The sequence below is a fragment of the Notamacropus eugenii genome, chromosome 4, assembly GCF_028372415.1.
Source record: "Notamacropus eugenii isolate mMacEug1 chromosome 4, mMacEug1.pri_v2, whole genome shotgun sequence".
Taxonomy (NCBI): Eukaryota; Metazoa; Chordata; class Mammalia; order Diprotodontia; family Macropodidae; genus Notamacropus; species Notamacropus eugenii.
Genome location: NC_092875.1, coordinates 24,913,635 through 24,930,249, shown reverse-complemented (window position 1 = coordinate 24,930,249; position 16,615 = coordinate 24,913,635). Strand labels below are relative to the sequence as shown.

At 46.0% G+C, this 16,615-nt stretch overlaps 1 protein-coding gene across 4 annotated transcripts in view; it reads right to left on the bottom strand.

Annotated features, from left to right (window-relative positions):
• Window positions 1–1,680: 1,680 nt before the first annotated feature.
• Window positions 1,681–16,615, bottom strand: part of MSI1 (musashi RNA binding protein 1) — a 31,260-nt gene continuing 16,325 nt past the window's right edge. The window contains exons 10-15 of one of the 4 annotated variants that reach the window (XM_072600273.1): window positions 13,938–14,018; window positions 13,160–13,216; window positions 5,914–5,982; window positions 5,397–5,584; window positions 4,907–4,972; window positions 1,681–3,576 (exon numbers count right to left, since the gene is read on the bottom strand). In XM_072600273.1, the coding sequence (XP_072456374.1) occupies window positions 4,931–4,972; window positions 5,397–5,584; window positions 5,914–5,982; window positions 13,160–13,216; window positions 13,938–14,018 (437 nt within the window). In that variant the 3' untranslated portion in view covers window positions 1,681–3,576; window positions 4,907–4,930. The remainder of the gene's footprint in view (window positions 3,577–4,906; window positions 4,973–5,396; window positions 5,585–5,913; window positions 5,983–13,159; window positions 13,217–13,937; window positions 14,019–16,615) is intronic. The other 3 variants (XM_072600269.1, XM_072600271.1, XM_072600272.1) reach the window with 3 other exon arrangements.

The following is a 16,615-nucleotide window of genomic DNA, read 5'->3' as shown; positions in this document are numbered from 1 at the left end:
CCATCTTAAACTCCTTGAGGGTCTGGAATGGTTTTTTTGTTTGTTTGTTTTTTTTAAATTTAGTGGTTTCTTCTGCCCTCACCACAGAGCCTGGGGTATGTTGTAATGGTCTTTTAATGAAAACCTGTTGAATCCTAACCTAAAGAGATGAAGAGAATGGACTTAGAACCTAAATGCCAAGCCTTATGATGGTGCCAGGGGTCCGGGGCTCAGGGCCGCAGGAACATTTGCTCAAAAAATCAGAGGGCTCACATGGCATGGTCAGATAACCTAGGGGCCTCTTATCTGCTATGACGTGGCCACCTTCAGGTCACTCCCTTCTCTAACTGCCTCTAGGTGAGAAGGAGCCAGAAAGAATCCCAAATGGAATTAGACCCAGTAGCCTTCTGATCAGGAAGGTCAGTCACTTAGCAGCCCTCAACAAATGTTTATTGATTAACTGATTGATCTAGAAGACCTCTCTAGGCATGCTGACCCCTTCCACCAACCAAGACTGACAACTGTCCTCCCTTGCCATAAGAAAATCATCTCAATTCTATTTTGTAACTGATTCTGTTCTGTATAACTGCTGACATTTTGTATAGCTGCCTAAGTCAAGTTTGTCTCTGAAAAAAATTTGGTTTCCCTATAAATCATTTTAATTAAAAGACCTCTATACCACTAGCTGCCCTTACAAAATTAGAAGAAATCTGTTATCCCTGAAGAATGGTGGTGGATGCTAAGGAGTCTGCTCTGTCAGCTCTACAATCCTGGTTGTCCTTTAAGAAAGTCTAACCTGTTATTGCCAGGTCCCTGGAGGTGGACACCACCAACGAACCTTCCATAGCAACAGGCTGGAAGGAGGTGTGGTTGCTAGCCCTGCCTTCCAGATTGCTAGTCAGTCATATTGTTCCCCATGCCTATGATGCTTCTGATTTTGGAACCAGTTATGCTTTCCCCATCTCTGATGCTACCTTCCCATTTTAGGGTGCTCCCATTGTTCATAAAATAACCTGCCAGCCCTCATTCAGGGTCTTTTGGCTTATTGAGGAGCTAACGACCTCTCTTATTGATAACTACCTGCCTTACCAATAAATTGAATGTGCTCAGAACTTTGTGACTCAGTTAGCCTGAAATTTTAATCATGATACCCATCATATATGGGAGCTCCCTGAATTGAGTCAACAAAGACTTGTGAGAGGAGAGACTGTTTTGTTTTCAGTGTGGTGTAATGGGCAGGGCACTGAATTCAGATTTGGGGTCTAAAAACCCACCTTGGACACTCCCAGTGTGACCCTGGGCAAGTCACTTAAACTCTCTGGACCTGCCTCATTTTCTTCCCCTATAAAATGATGGAATTGGACTTGATGTCCTCTAAGGACTTCCATCCTGCTCTAAGTCTATAATCCTGTGCATCTCTGGGATTTGATACAGCAAAGGGTACAGAGAAGGAGCTTAATAAATGCTTATTAAATGAATGAATGGCTAGATGAGGATTACTCTCTGACAAGAAACTTCTCAAATGAACACAGCTAGTGTTCATTCACACACAAAACTGACCCAAGAGTGCTTCTCAATCCCATGCCTTTTGGGGCCTCTCCGGGTTCAAGACAAGGAGACAGAAGGAGGAAGAGCAGGTGGTCCTGAGGAACCCATTTCTCACTCCAAGTCACACAGAAGAATTACAGCCACAGACCAGCACCATTTTCAAATAATTTATTAGGAATTTAAAACTGAAAAATCTTGGAAAGAGGGTTACAGATGTGGAGCGAACAGATACCAGAGAGTGGTAAATTTACTGGTTTCAAAACACCACTTAACATCTTTAAAAAAAACCAGGAATGAGTCATAGAACACAGTTCCGGCCCCAGCCCCAAGCCCTAGGGAGGAGAGGGGAACAAAGGGGTTGGGGTGGGGAAGGATGGGGAGGGGGGAGGTAGAACCACTCAGGGGCTCCCCTCAGACGTGTAGAAAATCAAAAATAAAAACCAATAAAATGTAGCTTCTCTTTTATTAGGAAATATTTTTTTTAAAAAAAAGACATACAGCCGCGCGTTTCAGTAACAAAGATTATTGCTTTGTGTTCTCAGCACTAACAGGTTAAGCACCTCACACTGATAATGAACTCTCCAAAGGTAGCTGGGGGATGCTGGGCAGAAGGGGCATGTGGGACACCCCTAGCCTTGGACCTGTCCAACCTCCCTGGGGAGCGGGAGTTGGGGTGGAGGAGGGAGCAACCATCAAGCCTCCATCCTCCCACCGCAGTCAGGTCTTTGGTGCCCTCTCTCCCTGATGGAGGTGCTGGAGTGGGCACCAGGGCAGAGAGGGAGTTGGGGGTGGGGGAGGCCCACAGGGCTGCCAAGGGGCTCTGACGATAACCACATGGCCTGTCCAGGTGGGAGGCTGCTGTGAAAGAATGTGGGGGATCCCTGAGAAGCTCTTTGCTTGCCCCTGGAGTCACCCACCCATACCCCTTCCAACACCTACCTCCCCACAGTAAGCCCAGGGCCGGAAACATGAGGGTCCAGCCTATTGAGGGGTTGGGGGTGGGGGAAGGTCCTTTAGAGAGTTAATTCCTTTCAAATGTGGCAAGGTGGGAAGCCCCCCTCCCTTCCATCAGATGTTGGGGCTTGGAGCAGGGGTGGGGGGTGGGTAACCCACAGGATTCCCCCTGAACTCCAGGGTGAGAGAGAGGGCACCTTCCTTTCCCAGTCCAAGTGGAGGCCCTAACAAAAATCTTACAGTAACCATGTGGGGAGGGGGTTCACAGAGGGGTCCGCTGAGTGGGGTGAGGTGAGGCCCCTCCCCCACCCTGGCAAGGAATACGGAGAGGGGTGGGGGGCTTCACCTCATAGTATTTACAATATCATACAGGAGACAGACATCTCCAGGGCTTAACCTAACCCCACAGCCTAGCCCTGCTCGGCCAGAGCCTGGGCTGCCACAGACCAAAATATACACTTGTTCTCTCATCGGTGTGGGCACCCCTGGTCCCCCACCCTGCAGCCCGGAGCTTCACATTCACAAACCAAGAAACAATTTAAAAATGTTTCTCTCTCTCTTTCTCTTTCTCTCTCTTTTTTTTTTTTTTGGTCATAAAAAAAAGAAAAAGAAGAAAGGAAAGAGATCGAATTAAAAAAACCAAACAAAACAATAAAACAGAAAGGCAGGAGGGAGGCGGGAGCCCCAAAGTGGGCCCTGCACGTCTGCCCGCCATCATCCTAGCTAAACACAAGCACGTGAGCCATTTCAGGAGACCTACAGGATGGGGCAAAGACAGAAAGGGAAGGGGGGGCAAACCCATTGGGAGAAAACCAGGAGGCTACCATCTACTCCAAAATAAATAGAAGCCGAGGGAAGGGCATGGGGGTGGCCAAGGGAGGGGGGAGGTTAGTAAGGGCAGTGAGATGAAGTCCATGGGATGGCCTGGGAGGCAGAGGGGAAGGGGTGGAGCAGGGTGGGCGGGAACCCGGCAGTCTGCAGGCAGTGTGCAGCTGGGCAAGGGGACAGGGCGATGAGACGATTCTCCTTCCCCTTTCCCCTTCGTCTGGGCTGGTCCTGCAGCTCACTGTCCTCAGGCAGCTGCCAGTGAGGGCTCTGGGGGATGTATAAGAGAGTACAGAAAGGAGAACCAGTTATACCCCAACTCCTCAACTGTGTCTGTCTCTCCAACCAACAGCCTTTCCCTACCCTCCTTTCTTGAGGCCCAGTCTCCTCCTTTCTAAATAGCAACAAGTTTCTCCCCTGAATTCCAGCTCCTAGAGTCTAGGACCTGGACAATCTAGAGTCATAACTAGGGCTGGGGGATGGGCCTCTGTCCCAGGGTACTGAAATTTATCGGGTGTAAAGTTTAGAAATCATTATAAGAATGCAATACTTCCTGTACAACTAACTTCATCTTAATTACTTTTGGTATTATTTTCACACCATGAATTATAAAATGGAATGTTGTTTTCTGCCTCTGGTGTCAAAATGTCCAACTATGGCTCTGAGATTATCTACACCTTTCTCTTTTTTCCCTCACATTTTTATTCTCCAACTCTCCAATTTTTCCCCACAAGCAGCCTATAGTTGTAATCCCTATTCAGCCAAAAATTAGCTTGTACGGCCCTGGGCAAATCAATTCCACTTGATCCATAATTTTCCCTTTTTTTTAACTGTAAAATAAAAGCACTTGGTTTTGCCCCAGATAATGGTTGGTCTAGTGATTTGAAGTCTGCAAAGGGCAGAGTCTCAGTCCTAGGAGACAAGGCTTTATTATCTCCATTTGACAGGTAAGAAAATTGAGGCTCCAGACAGCTAATATCAGAAACAGAATTTGAACCCTGGCTCTAAGACCAGCACTCTATCCCCTATTGAATTCTCAGAGAGTAGAAAGGAGGGGGAGAAATTCTGACCCACCCCCCACTTCTTTTACAGAAAAGGAAACAAAAGTCCAGACAGGGGAGGCCACTTGCTCATGGCTACACAGAGCTAGGGGGCTCAGTCAGTAGAAAGCTGGGACTTGGGAGTCAGGAAGACCTGAATTCAAATCCTGCCTCAGACTTTACTGGTCATGTGATTCTGAGCACTAGGTCCCAGCTTTCTCCTCTGTAAAATGGACTTTGGCTTTCCTTCTAGCCCCCAATGCTCGTTCTTGTGATTAGAACCTAGGACCTGTGGTTCAAGGTCCAAAGATCTTTCCATTACACCATCCTCTCCACTTTCAGCCCCCTACCCCCAAGCATCCTCTGAACAGAAATCAATAACTCCAAATTGGATGGAGAAATATTAGAAATAGATGCCCTGAAGCATGCACGCCACTCTCCACATCTCTGGGGTCCCTTCTAATTCTGACATGCTCTGATTCCAGGTCTCCCCCAGGTCCTTTTGCAAGCCCTATTCCTTTGCCCTGACACCCCCTCCCAGGCTCCATGTCCTTTCTTACCTCCTGCCTCCTTGATCCCCTGACTCAGTGGTATCCATTGGTGAACGCTGTTGCAATCAAGGGACCCTAAAAGAGGAGGAATCCAAAATTCCAAATTCAACAGACTCAGAGAGTTCAGTAAGAGTATCCCAGGATGCCCTCTTTCCTATGATAACCACTTCATTAATAAGACTCATTTTCTTTTTTTTTTTTTTTTAGGGGGATGGAGAGGAAATGTTTCCTTATTCTCTTTTTTGATATTCTATATCCCTTCCCAAAGACTCCCCTCCCTCCTCCCTCCCTTCTATACCCACCTTTGTAATAAGTTTTAGGAAAAACAAATCAACACAACCAATAAGGTATGAAAGGTAGGTACTGCCCTCTCCAAAGAGCATGATCTAAACTTCTTGGATTTCCAACCCCCCTTTTCCTTCAATTCAAGTGGGGTCCCACATTCCCCAGAGCCCCCCAAAACACTATGAGAAGCTAGAACCCATGTTGGCCTACTCACCCCAAGGCTGTGGCCGAAGCCAGTGCTGGGGGCAGGGCTGGCGGCACTGATGTAACTGCTGACCCCAGAATCCTGGTTGGCCGCACCATAGAGCTCAGCCATGGGGCCGGGGCTCGTGGTGCCCAGGAAGCCCCCTGTACGGCTTGGTGTCGAACCTGGAGGGGGAGCCAGCGCCCAGGGGTGAGATCCTGGCAACCCAGAGAAAAGAGCCCAACAGGCTAGCCCCTTCCTCAATTCACCATGCCTTCCCACTCACCGCCCCCACCCCCCTATTGCCCACTTCTCCCGGAGGAGAGGTGGGCCCCAGACCCAAACCAGAGTAACTCAGTGAGGTTAATGCCTCTGTCCCTCCCGAGAGTGGGAAGGAAAACACCTCCCTACCTCCCCAAGAGAGGGCTACACCTCTCTTTTTTCTTTTTGTATCCCAAGCATTTAGCACAGTGCACTGCATAAAGCAAGAACTTACTCCATGCTTTTCATTCATTCATTCATCCCCTACCCCCAAAGTTGATCTCACCTGTCCCTCGGACAACAGCGGCGGCTGCAGCTGCTGCGGCCATTGGTCCGTAAGCAGTGAGGGGGATTGCTGAAAGAAAAGACATCGTTCCCTCAAACCACTCTTCTCCCAGAGAACATCACCCCTCCACAGACCCATAGTACTCAGTCCCTGTCCTGGCAGGATCTTGGGCAGCTGCCCAGGCCCTCCCTGGGGAACAGCAGAAGTGCAAGAGCATCCAGATGGTGGAGGGAAAGAGAGAATCCCCAGAGGTGGTACTTGAAGGGGGCATCAGGAAGATTGGGCCTGAGGCCAACTCTCTTCCCAGAGGGGAGTCCCCATCTTTCTTCCAGAGTGGGGAAATAGGTCAAAGTGAGCCCCTACAGAGGGGCTGAAGGTGGATGGACTGGTCTGTCCACTGTATCTTTTACTGGTCCTGCCCAAAATGGAACCAGCTGAAATCTCACCATCTCCAAGAAGACTGCCCTGGTCACCCTAGCCCACAGTGATCTCTCTCACCTTCCTCTATGGCAGCTAAGTGGTGCAGTGGATAGACTCAGGAAAAGCTGAGTTCAAATGCTGTGTTGGACCCGTAGTAGCTGTGTGACCTTGGACAAGTCACTTAGACACTGTTGGCCTCAGTTTCCTCAACTGTAAAATGGGGATAATAATATTATCTAATACTACCTCTTAGGGTTGTTGTGAGGATCAAATAAGAGATGAAATTTATAAAGTGCCTGGTACACAGTAAGAGCTTAATAAATGCTTATTCTCTTCCCATGCTCCCCTGTGACTCCCATGGTGCTGTGTATATCGCATCCTGCCCTATGGTTTTCTGTGGGCTCACCTAATCTTCTTAACTAAGCAGGCCTATGTCTCTTAACTCACAGAATCTCAGAGCTGGAAGGGATCTAGCAGGTCATCAGGGAAGACAGCAGGGTACAACGGAAAGAACACCAGATCCCACACTCTGCCACTTGCTACCTGTGGGTACATGGGCAAGTCAACACCTCCCCAGAACTCAGTTTCCTTATCTGCAAAGTGAGGGGGTTTGTGTTAGGCCTTTTAATGGTCACCCTAGCCTTAGCACTATCCCCCTAGTCTGACTCCTGCCTAACTGAGAAACACCTGAACTTTTCTCTACTCCCTCAAGCATGCAGTGCAGGGCTGCTTACACGTAGTAGGTGTGCTGCACCTTACACATAGTAGGTGTTTTATAAATACATTTTGGATGAATGGTTTGCACCTTGGATTTTAATTCCTCTTGGATTTAGTACTGGGGGAAGAGAAATACATATTTATATATCTCCATCCAGGCACTGTGCTAAGTCCTTTTTACAAGTGCAATCTCATTTGATCCTGTCCATTTGGATCTGGGGCCATAGGAACCAGGTTCACTCTTCTACTTACTACATGTGGGATCACTGTGGGATCACAGTGACAAATCACTGAAGCTTTCTGGGCCTCAGTTTCCTTATCTGTGGGATGCGTGTGTACATGTGTATGTGTGTGTGTGTTAAACCTTGGCCCCAGCTCTGCACCAAAGATCCTAAGAGAAAGCCACCTCTTGGCTTGAGCCTGGGGGCTGACCACTGTTGATTGAGGCATGATTGCCCTCTATTGCCCAAGTCTGACCACTGCAGCTTTTAACCATACACTACACGAGACTTCAAGGCAATGACTCTGTTGAATGGGGTACATCCTCCACAAAGCTTGGTACAACTTTGTGCCTCCTCCAGTCCCAGCTGCCACTTCTAATAACGACTTGTATGTCTATAGACGTACCTCTTTGGAGCCTTACAGCAACACTCTAAGGTGGGCATTACAAATATGAATGACCCCCATTTTACAGATAAGGAAACTGAGGCAGGCAGAGGTTACAAGTGACTTCCCCAGGGTCACATCTTGTGGCAAGATTTGAACTAAGGGGTCTTCCTGAGATACAGAGGTCCAGCACTCTATCACTGCATCATTTAAGCTGCCTTGACATCCCTAGAAGGGTCAGAGGTGGGGTTCCAACTCAGGTCTTCTTGTCTCTTGCCAAGTAGACTGACTTTCTCCCTGTTGTCCACAAACCTGCCCACATCTTCCTATCTTCAGATAACCTTCAACTTGATCAGTGTATCCCAGCTAACTATTGTCATCTATCTCTTCTCCCTTTTGTGCCTAAACTCTTGGAGAAAGTCATCTAACCCTAAATTTGTGCCTCCACTTCTCCTCTCATTCCTTTTTTTTTTTTAAGCAATCAGGATTAAGTGACTTGCCCAGGGTCACTCAGCTAGTAAGTGTCTGAGGTCACATTTGAACTCAGATCCTCCTGACTACAGGGTGGTGCTCTATCCCTCTCATCCTCTTCTAAACCCTTTGTGATTTTGTTACTGGCCTCATTGTTCAACTGCCAACTGCCCTTTCCCAAGTTACTAGGGATCTCTGTATTACCAAACCAAAAGACCTTTTCTCCATCCTCCTCTTTCTCAACCTGCACAGCCTTGATCATCATCATCTTCTTCTCTGCTCTCCAGGTTTTGGTGATTCTACTTTCTCCTGTGTCTTTTCCCATCAGTTGAACTGAGGCTCCTTCTCAGTCTTTGCTGGTTCTTCCTCCAGGTCATGGCTGCTACCCTGGGGGTCCCCCAAGACTCTGTCCTGGGACTTCTTCTTCTCTCTGTATTTTTCTACTTGATGATCTGATTGGCTTCCATGGATTGAATTATCTGCGCTACAGAAATGATTCTCAGAACTTTGTATTCACCCCTAGCTTCTTTCCTGAGCTCCAGACACAGTCACCAACTCTCTTCTGAACATTTCAAGCAGGATGTCCCGGAAGCTTCTCCAACTCAGCATGTCTAAAACTGAATTCATTATCTTACCTAAAAAACTCTCGCTTCTTCCGAAATTCTCCACTACTGTTGAAAGCACCCCCTTCCTCTCAGTAACCCTGAATCCACAATCTCAGCGTCAACCTTGACTTCTCAGTCTCATTCACCTCACATGTAATAATAATAAAATAATAGTTAGCATTTATATGGCTCTGCATGTATATTTGCATGTAGTATGCAGAGTACTTTAAAACATTATCTCATTTGCTTCTCACAAGAACCCTGAAAGGTATGATAAATATAGTAAATGATTATCTCCATTTTACGGATGAGGAAACTGAGGCAAATAGAGGTTAAGTAACTTTTCTAGGGCCACACAACTAGAAAGTTATCTCGGATCCTCCAGACTTTTCAGTCCTTTCCACTATGCCATCTACCAGTCAAATAACCAAATATCCTGTCATATCTTATAATTTCTACTTTCATAACAAGTTTCCTATCACCTGGCCACCACCTTGGTTTAAGCACTAATCATCCTTCACCTGGACAAGTCAACAGTCTTCTATTTGATCTCCTTGCCTCCAGTCTCTCCCCATTTCAGTCCACTCTCCACTCACCTGCCAAGGTGATTTTTTTTCCAAGTGTGGTTTACACCCTTCCTCAAGAACCACCACTGGCTCCCTAGTTTCTCCAGCTGAAATGTGACTCCTCTGATTGGCATGTAAAGCTCTTTATAACTTGGCCCCCTCCAACCTTTCCAGGCTTTGTATTCTACATTCCTTTTACCCAGGGTCTCACATGGCATCCTGGGCCATCTCCAGTCGTCCTGATGAATATCAGGCCATTGGACCCAGATGGCTCAGGAGGAGAAAGTGTGACCTTGCACAGCCCTCCCTCACTCAAATCAAAGTCAACTGCAAGTCATGTCATCATCTTGATGTCATGGTTCTCTTTGAGAATGAAGGACAAACACAGCAACCATCTTTTACCTACTCCCCCACCCACCTCCTTTGGCTCCCTCTCTGTTCCTCGATTAGGACACTCCCATTTCCCATTCACATGGTTCATCCCATGTCTGGAATTCTTTCTCTCCTCCTCTCAGTGTCTTAGCTTCCCTGGCTTCTGGCAAGACTGCTCAAATCTCACCTCCTAGAGGACTTCCCAGATTTCCCAGCTGCCTTCCCTTTCTATCTACTCTGTACAAATCTTGAAGTGATTTTCATGTTGTTTCCCCCATTAGACTTCACGCTCTTTGAGGGAGGGACTATTTTTCTGCCTTTCTTTGTATCTCTAGCATTCATTTATTCTTTCAACAGACATTTATTAAGCACCTACTATGGGACCAGTACATAGTAAGCACTTAACCAGTGCTTGTTGACTCACTGACACTACTACACAACAGAGCCCAATGCTCAGGCCATTGGCCTCTCTGGCTCCAGGCACATTCTTCTGCAACATTTTTCAAATCCAGATGGTTCAGGATCTTGGGATAGTGGTATACACATAGATTAAAAGTCTAGTCCTTGGGCCTGGTTGAATTTGCTTCTTGGATTGGTGTGGGTCTTCATTCATTCCTTTCTAATGCCTTCTCATTTTATCAGATGTTCTTTCCCATCCTTCTACAAATCCTCCATCGTACATTTGCCCAAGGACTTCTTTCTGGTTCTTCCAATAGCTTAGAGGTGCTAGAATACTAATTGGACGATCCATCTCTTGTCTTTTTAACTGCAGCACTTACCCTAAGGTCTTGTACCTAACGGACATTTAATAAATGTCTGTGAATTGAATTAGACATCTATCTGGCCAACTTCCTTTGTCCCAGAGTGCAAGTCGGACTTGAAAGAGATTCTGTCTTGTACGGTGCCTTCTTAGGAGTTAGTCTTCATGGCTCACTCCCTGCTACCTAATTACAGCCACCATGTGTTTTCCCATAGCACTTTGGATGACCTGTAATTTTGACTCATGGATCAGATTTAGAGCTAGACAGTACTTCAGCATCAGAATATGAGTGTTAAAGAGACAGGCTTTTGTAGCAGTGAGAAGTTGAGGATGAATGAAAATACCATGTAATTTCCCCAAAGTGATTTAATCTAACCTTTGACCTAGTCATATCTGGACTTTCAACTCCCTGTCCCTCTCGAAATGCCTGACCTTACTTACTGTTCAGGTTGATGGACTAAGATTTAAGGCAGTGCCCATGGTACACCTGGACAAGAAAAAAAAAAAAGCTTTCTTTTCTTCTATTTTGTTTCTCCTGTGTGGATGGTTAGATCAATCTCTTTTTCACTGTCATGAATTTCATCCATTTGTAGAGTTTGGTGGTTTCATACAATTAGTAAAATCTCATCTGCAAACAGAAGTATTTGGAGAGTTTTTTGGTTTGCTGTCTAGTCATTTTTCAGCCATGATTAACTCTTCATGACCCCATTTGGGGTTTTCTTGACAGATACTGGAATGGTTTGCCATTTCCTTCTCCAGCTCATTTTACAGATGAGGAAACTGAGGCAAAGAAGGTGAAGTGATTTGCCCAGGGTCACATAGCTACTAAGTGTCTGAACCTAGACTGGAACTCAGAAAGATGAGTCTTTCTGACTCCAAGACCAGTGCTCTGTCCATATTGCCACCCAGCTGCCCCTAGAGTCTTAGGGAATAAGGATTTCATCTGGGCTCTGTCCGGGACATCTTCTATGACACTCTCAGTGGCCATATCTCTGTTTTACACCTTGATTGATATTAATACGCAGTGGGTTAATGAACAAAGTTAACTTCAGAGTTGCATCTGTCTTACAACCTTGCATGATTTTACTATATTTTTAGGAGGAATCTTGCTTGAAGAGCACGTGGGAGGCTACACTTTGTTCTAGGGAGTTAAATTCTTATTTAAAAACCAATAAACACTAGGGAGTGTGAGCATGAAATGTGGCCATATGAATTAAGAGTTTGTCTCAGAATAATGAAGACCTGGGTTGAAGACCTGGGTTCAAGACCCACCCTGACATGGGCTGGCCACGTGACCCCACAGCAAACTGTTTAGCCTCAGAGGGTATACTCTCAAAAGATTATAAATAGTACAGCAGTTGCTAATTTGCATCAGTTGAATTTCCTACACTATTGAAATCCCATCACAAAAACAAATGATATGGAAGGATCTTACTTTCTTCTACACCTTTTGGTCCATCATATGGCTTTAAAGATGTGGTCTTTGGAAGAAAATCATCTGTAAAAACTTGTCTGTCCCTGATTCATGTTTTCATCAAAGATGCCTCCTACATGTGAGTATAGACCATAAAAGTTTTCTAAAGATGAGAAGGCAGCCATGATGGGCCAATAGTTACTGACGTCTTTTCAAGGATCTTTTATTTATTGTTGGTGGTGCGAGAGGAAATGGCTAAAAGCACCATCTGTAATTTCTTTGTAGAACCACCATCTGAAAAATGATTGTCTTAGGAGTTAGTCCTTTGAAACGACAACGACTTCTTTTGGTAAACTAACATTACGCCTTCCCTGTGACGGAAAAGCAGGGAATACCACCAAAGACCACAACCTGGTGACACTCAAACTTCCCTTAGGGTGGTCCACTACCAAGCCAAACAGGGCTGTATTCTGGTTCTGGAAAGTGAAGATTCTGTTCACTTGGTCTCCTCTGATTCCTCATTCCTCACCCTCATACTTCTCTCTTTCCCCCTCACCATCCATTTTTTTAAAAAAGATGCTACTTGCTCAGAGATGCCCTGCCCACCCCAAAGCCTAGAGGAATCCAGCTGGAAGAAAGATGTCATGTGAAAGCAGCAGCCGCACGCACAAGCTTCACACAGGGTCAGGGGCCAAGGGACTAGAGCTTTGTGGGGTATGAGGGTGGGTAGGGACATAGATTGAACAGGGAAGTCACTTGAATTCTATCTCGCCGTGGACACACACACACACACACACACACACACACACACACACACACAGGGAAGTCACTTGAATTCTATCTCGCCCTGGACATACACACATACACACCCCTTCCTTCCTGGCTCTCCTTACCTCCCAGATCTCTACACTATGGATAACATCCCCAGGTTTTCCGCTTACAATGCTCTAGATGGAGTAATGGGATTTCCAAGTCTATAGCTCCCATCACTTTCCTTCTCCAATAGGGACTGACCCTAGCCCTACAATATTAGGATCTAGATATAGCAAATCCAGAGTTTTTCCTTGGAGAAAAGTGGGGTCACTGCCACAGGCTGTCTCACTTTAGGAGACTGCCTATTCTCTTGGCTCCTAGGTAATGCCTGTTATACTGGGAGTGGGAAGGGAGTAGGGGAGGGTTCCCATTCAGATACTCTTGGGTCAAGTAGATAAGGGCAGGGCTAAAGTGTCCAGTTTCACTGCCCCTGGAATGGTCCCTGGGTTCCTTTCTCTCTCCCCATCCAGCCTGTGAGGTGTAGGAAATCCAAGGGACTGACCTGTGAGCTCAGGGAGGACGGGGGCGCTCGGGAGAGGGGTCCGCTCTACACGGAATTCTAAAAGGAAATGTACAAAACAACTTAGGAAGGTGGAGCGGCCCTTGGGGCAGGGCCCGGCAAAGACACACACAAGGACATTCACAACAGCAAGACCAGTCCATGCACAGTGTCCAGAAGCCTAGGCAGGGGAGGATGGCCCCCAGGCAGGCAAGGGAGAAGGAAAGAGACTGAGAGAGCCAGAGATGAATACAGAGTTGCCACCTGCCCCCAGGACATAGGATGGATTTCAGCACCCTAAGCTGAGGATCTCACCGGCCTTCAGCAAGGGAAGAATCAACTGAATATGTCTATAGCCAACAGCTCAGGAATGAATAGTTACAGGCCCCCTCCAACTTTGGGGAGGGGATCCAAAGGAGATGAATGGCGAAGCTGAGTTTATAAATTTGTTCTTAGAAACAATTCCAGCTCTAGGTCCAATGTCCTGTTTTGGGGGAGGTGACAACCCTGAATACATAATACCAGGAGGCAGGGGCACCATGCAGGGTCACTACCACCCCTAGCATCCCAACCCAAGGGACCTTCTTCCCCAGATGGAAGACAGGAATGTTGTTCCTCAGATATACTCTGCCTTTCAAGTTCCCAACAAGTAGATCCCCAAACCATGCACCCCTTATAATCCATCCAAGCCACACTACCCTGGGGGATGGAAGGGCAGTTAACCTGAGCAAGTAAGCTGGGACATGCTGGTAGAGGGCAGGGGTTGCCAAGTGGGACTTACCAGGGAACTGGTAGGTATAGCCAGGTGCAATGCCAGTGTAGCTCCGGCTGGCATAAGTTGCAGCTTGGAAACCTGGATAACCTGTAAGTAAATCAGGCTGGATCAGCCCCGGCATAGCCTAGCAGGGTCTGCTCACTGCCAGAACCAAGCTACCCAGGCCCAGCCCAAGGAGCAGAACAGCATCACATGATCTCTGAGTAGGGCGCCATCTCAGAGGCTACACCTCTAAACCACATACCTGACTCTCCAGTAATCCAACGTCAAAGGAAGGGGAATCCACTACTGCCTGAAACCTTGAGGGAGGGACCACACCCTCATTCACTGAGGGCTACCTCTAACCATACCGAACTTTTCCTTTTGTCAAACCTAAATTTTTGTTTCTGCCTTTTCCAGCCAAATTGGACAAGGCTAATCCATCTTCTTAGGGCACTTATAGACAACTGGGATACTGTCTCTACCTCCAAATATTTCCTTCCCCAGACCCAATATCCTTGATTCCTCCAACCCATCTTCATACAGAGCAAACCATGTGGGCTGCCTCCCTCCTTGGACACTCTAGCTTAATGATGTCTTTTAGAAAAATGAGAATATTGAGATCTGAACATAAGGCTCTAAATGTGGTCTGAGCAGGGCAGCCTACATGGAGAAAGGATGCTTCTCAGTCCTTGGAGCTGGGGCTCTCAGCCAAAGCGGAGACTTGGCATAGTTCTGTTGGTGATAATGGTTGTATTTGTAGGATGGTGATTTGTATTTTATTATGTTATGAAAGACAGGGAATTTCTGATGTAAAATTCTAGCTACCAGGTCATGAATTATGACATAGGTTATTATGTTTTCTCATTTGATACTGGGAGGTAGAGGATATTATGAGTGCCATTTTACAGATGAGGAAACTGAGGCAAAGGGCAAGTGACTAATCTAGGGTCACACAGGTAGTAAATGTCTGAGACAGGCTTTGAAATCAGGTCTTCCCAATTGCAGGCCCTGCGCTCTAAACACTGAGTCACCTTTGGGGCCTGAAGTAATGTGTTGCACAATTTCTACTAATTCCTTGCATAATCTAGATATTAAGGACAGAATTTTTCAACGGTTAATTAATAATAACTAACAATAACTAATATTTATATAGAAGAAGCTAGATGACACAGTCAATAGTGTGCTGGGCTTGGAGTCTAGAAGCCTCATCTTCCTGGGTTCAAATCTGGACTCAGACACTTCCTAGATATATGACCCTGGGCAAGTCACTTCCCCCTCTTTGCTTCAGTTTCCTCATCTGTAAAATGAGCAGACTATTCCCGTATCTTTGCCAAGAAAACTCCAAATGGGGTAAAAAAGAGTCTGGCATGATTGAAACAATAATAAATAATAATGAATTATTATGAATAAATTATAATAAATAATAAAATTTATACAAAATTCTGAAGTTTATAAAATGCTTTCCATATCTATTATCCCGTTTGCTTTTTCTCCTTCTAGAAGATGGTAGAGAAGGTAAATTCATAAGATCACAAATAGAGAGATGACAGGGACCTCTTAGAAGCCATCCAGTCCAATCTCTTGATTTTACAGATGAAGAAACTGAGGCCTGGGAATATTGAATGACTGAGGATCACAGTATCGTTGATTTAGAGTCAGAAGGACCCCAGGGACCATCTAGCCAAACGCACTCATTTTACAGATGGGGAAACTGAGGCACAGGAAAGCTAAGTGACTTACTGGAGGTCACATAGGTAGTTCAAGAAGCTGGGATTCCAATCAGCTTTTCAAAAATATTCAACAGAGAATTGGTCCCAGGAGAAATCACTCTCCCACTATCCTTTTATATTTATTATTCAGAGGACTGTTTCAAAGATCAATTTTTGTAATTTAATGGAAATGTAGGGATTAGAAGACCCTGGCTGCCTCCACTCCCTTTTTCTGCAGACCTTGGGGTGAGCTGGCCTCGGCCTCTGGCCTTGGGTTTATTTCATCCAGACCACTGGCCAACTCTTCTGCCCTCCTTGTTTCCTTGCTGAGGTAGTGAAGTGGGGTAGGGGGGTGGGGTGGGTCTTCAATCATTCCCTGAACCTCACTCTGTTTCTTCATCTGTAAAATGACAGGGTTCATCTAGAAAGCCTGTGAGGACCATTCCAGCTCTAATTCTATGACCTGGTGACACTTATTGAGTCTCAAGAACCTCGTCTATAACAGGCGGTGAGATGTGGAGATTCTTAAGGTCTCTGCCTTTACTTCATGATTTTATGATTCTATGACTCAGGTCTGATAACATCCCGGGGACAATAAGCATTTACGTTTTTCTGACACTTTAAGGCTTAGAGAATGCTTGTCCCTGAAAATAACTGTGAGGTAGGCAGCATGAGTATTATCAGGTCCATTTTGCAAATGAGAAAACCAAGACCCATAGGCAGGAAGTACAAGAGCCAAGACCCAAACTCAGATCCAAATTTCTCCTGATGCAGGTCCATCATTTTCTTTCCATTAGAGTGCAGTCTATTACAAGTAAGCTCTTTTGTGACTAGGAAGGAAGGTACTTAAATCGTAAGCCCCAGTCCAGTCCTTTGCACATAGTAGGTGCTTAATAAATGCTAGTGCATTAGGTTTGTATCCTTAGCCCTTGCCTAGCCCTTTGCACATAGTAGGTGCTTAATAACTACTAATGGACTGGTTTTGTATCTTTG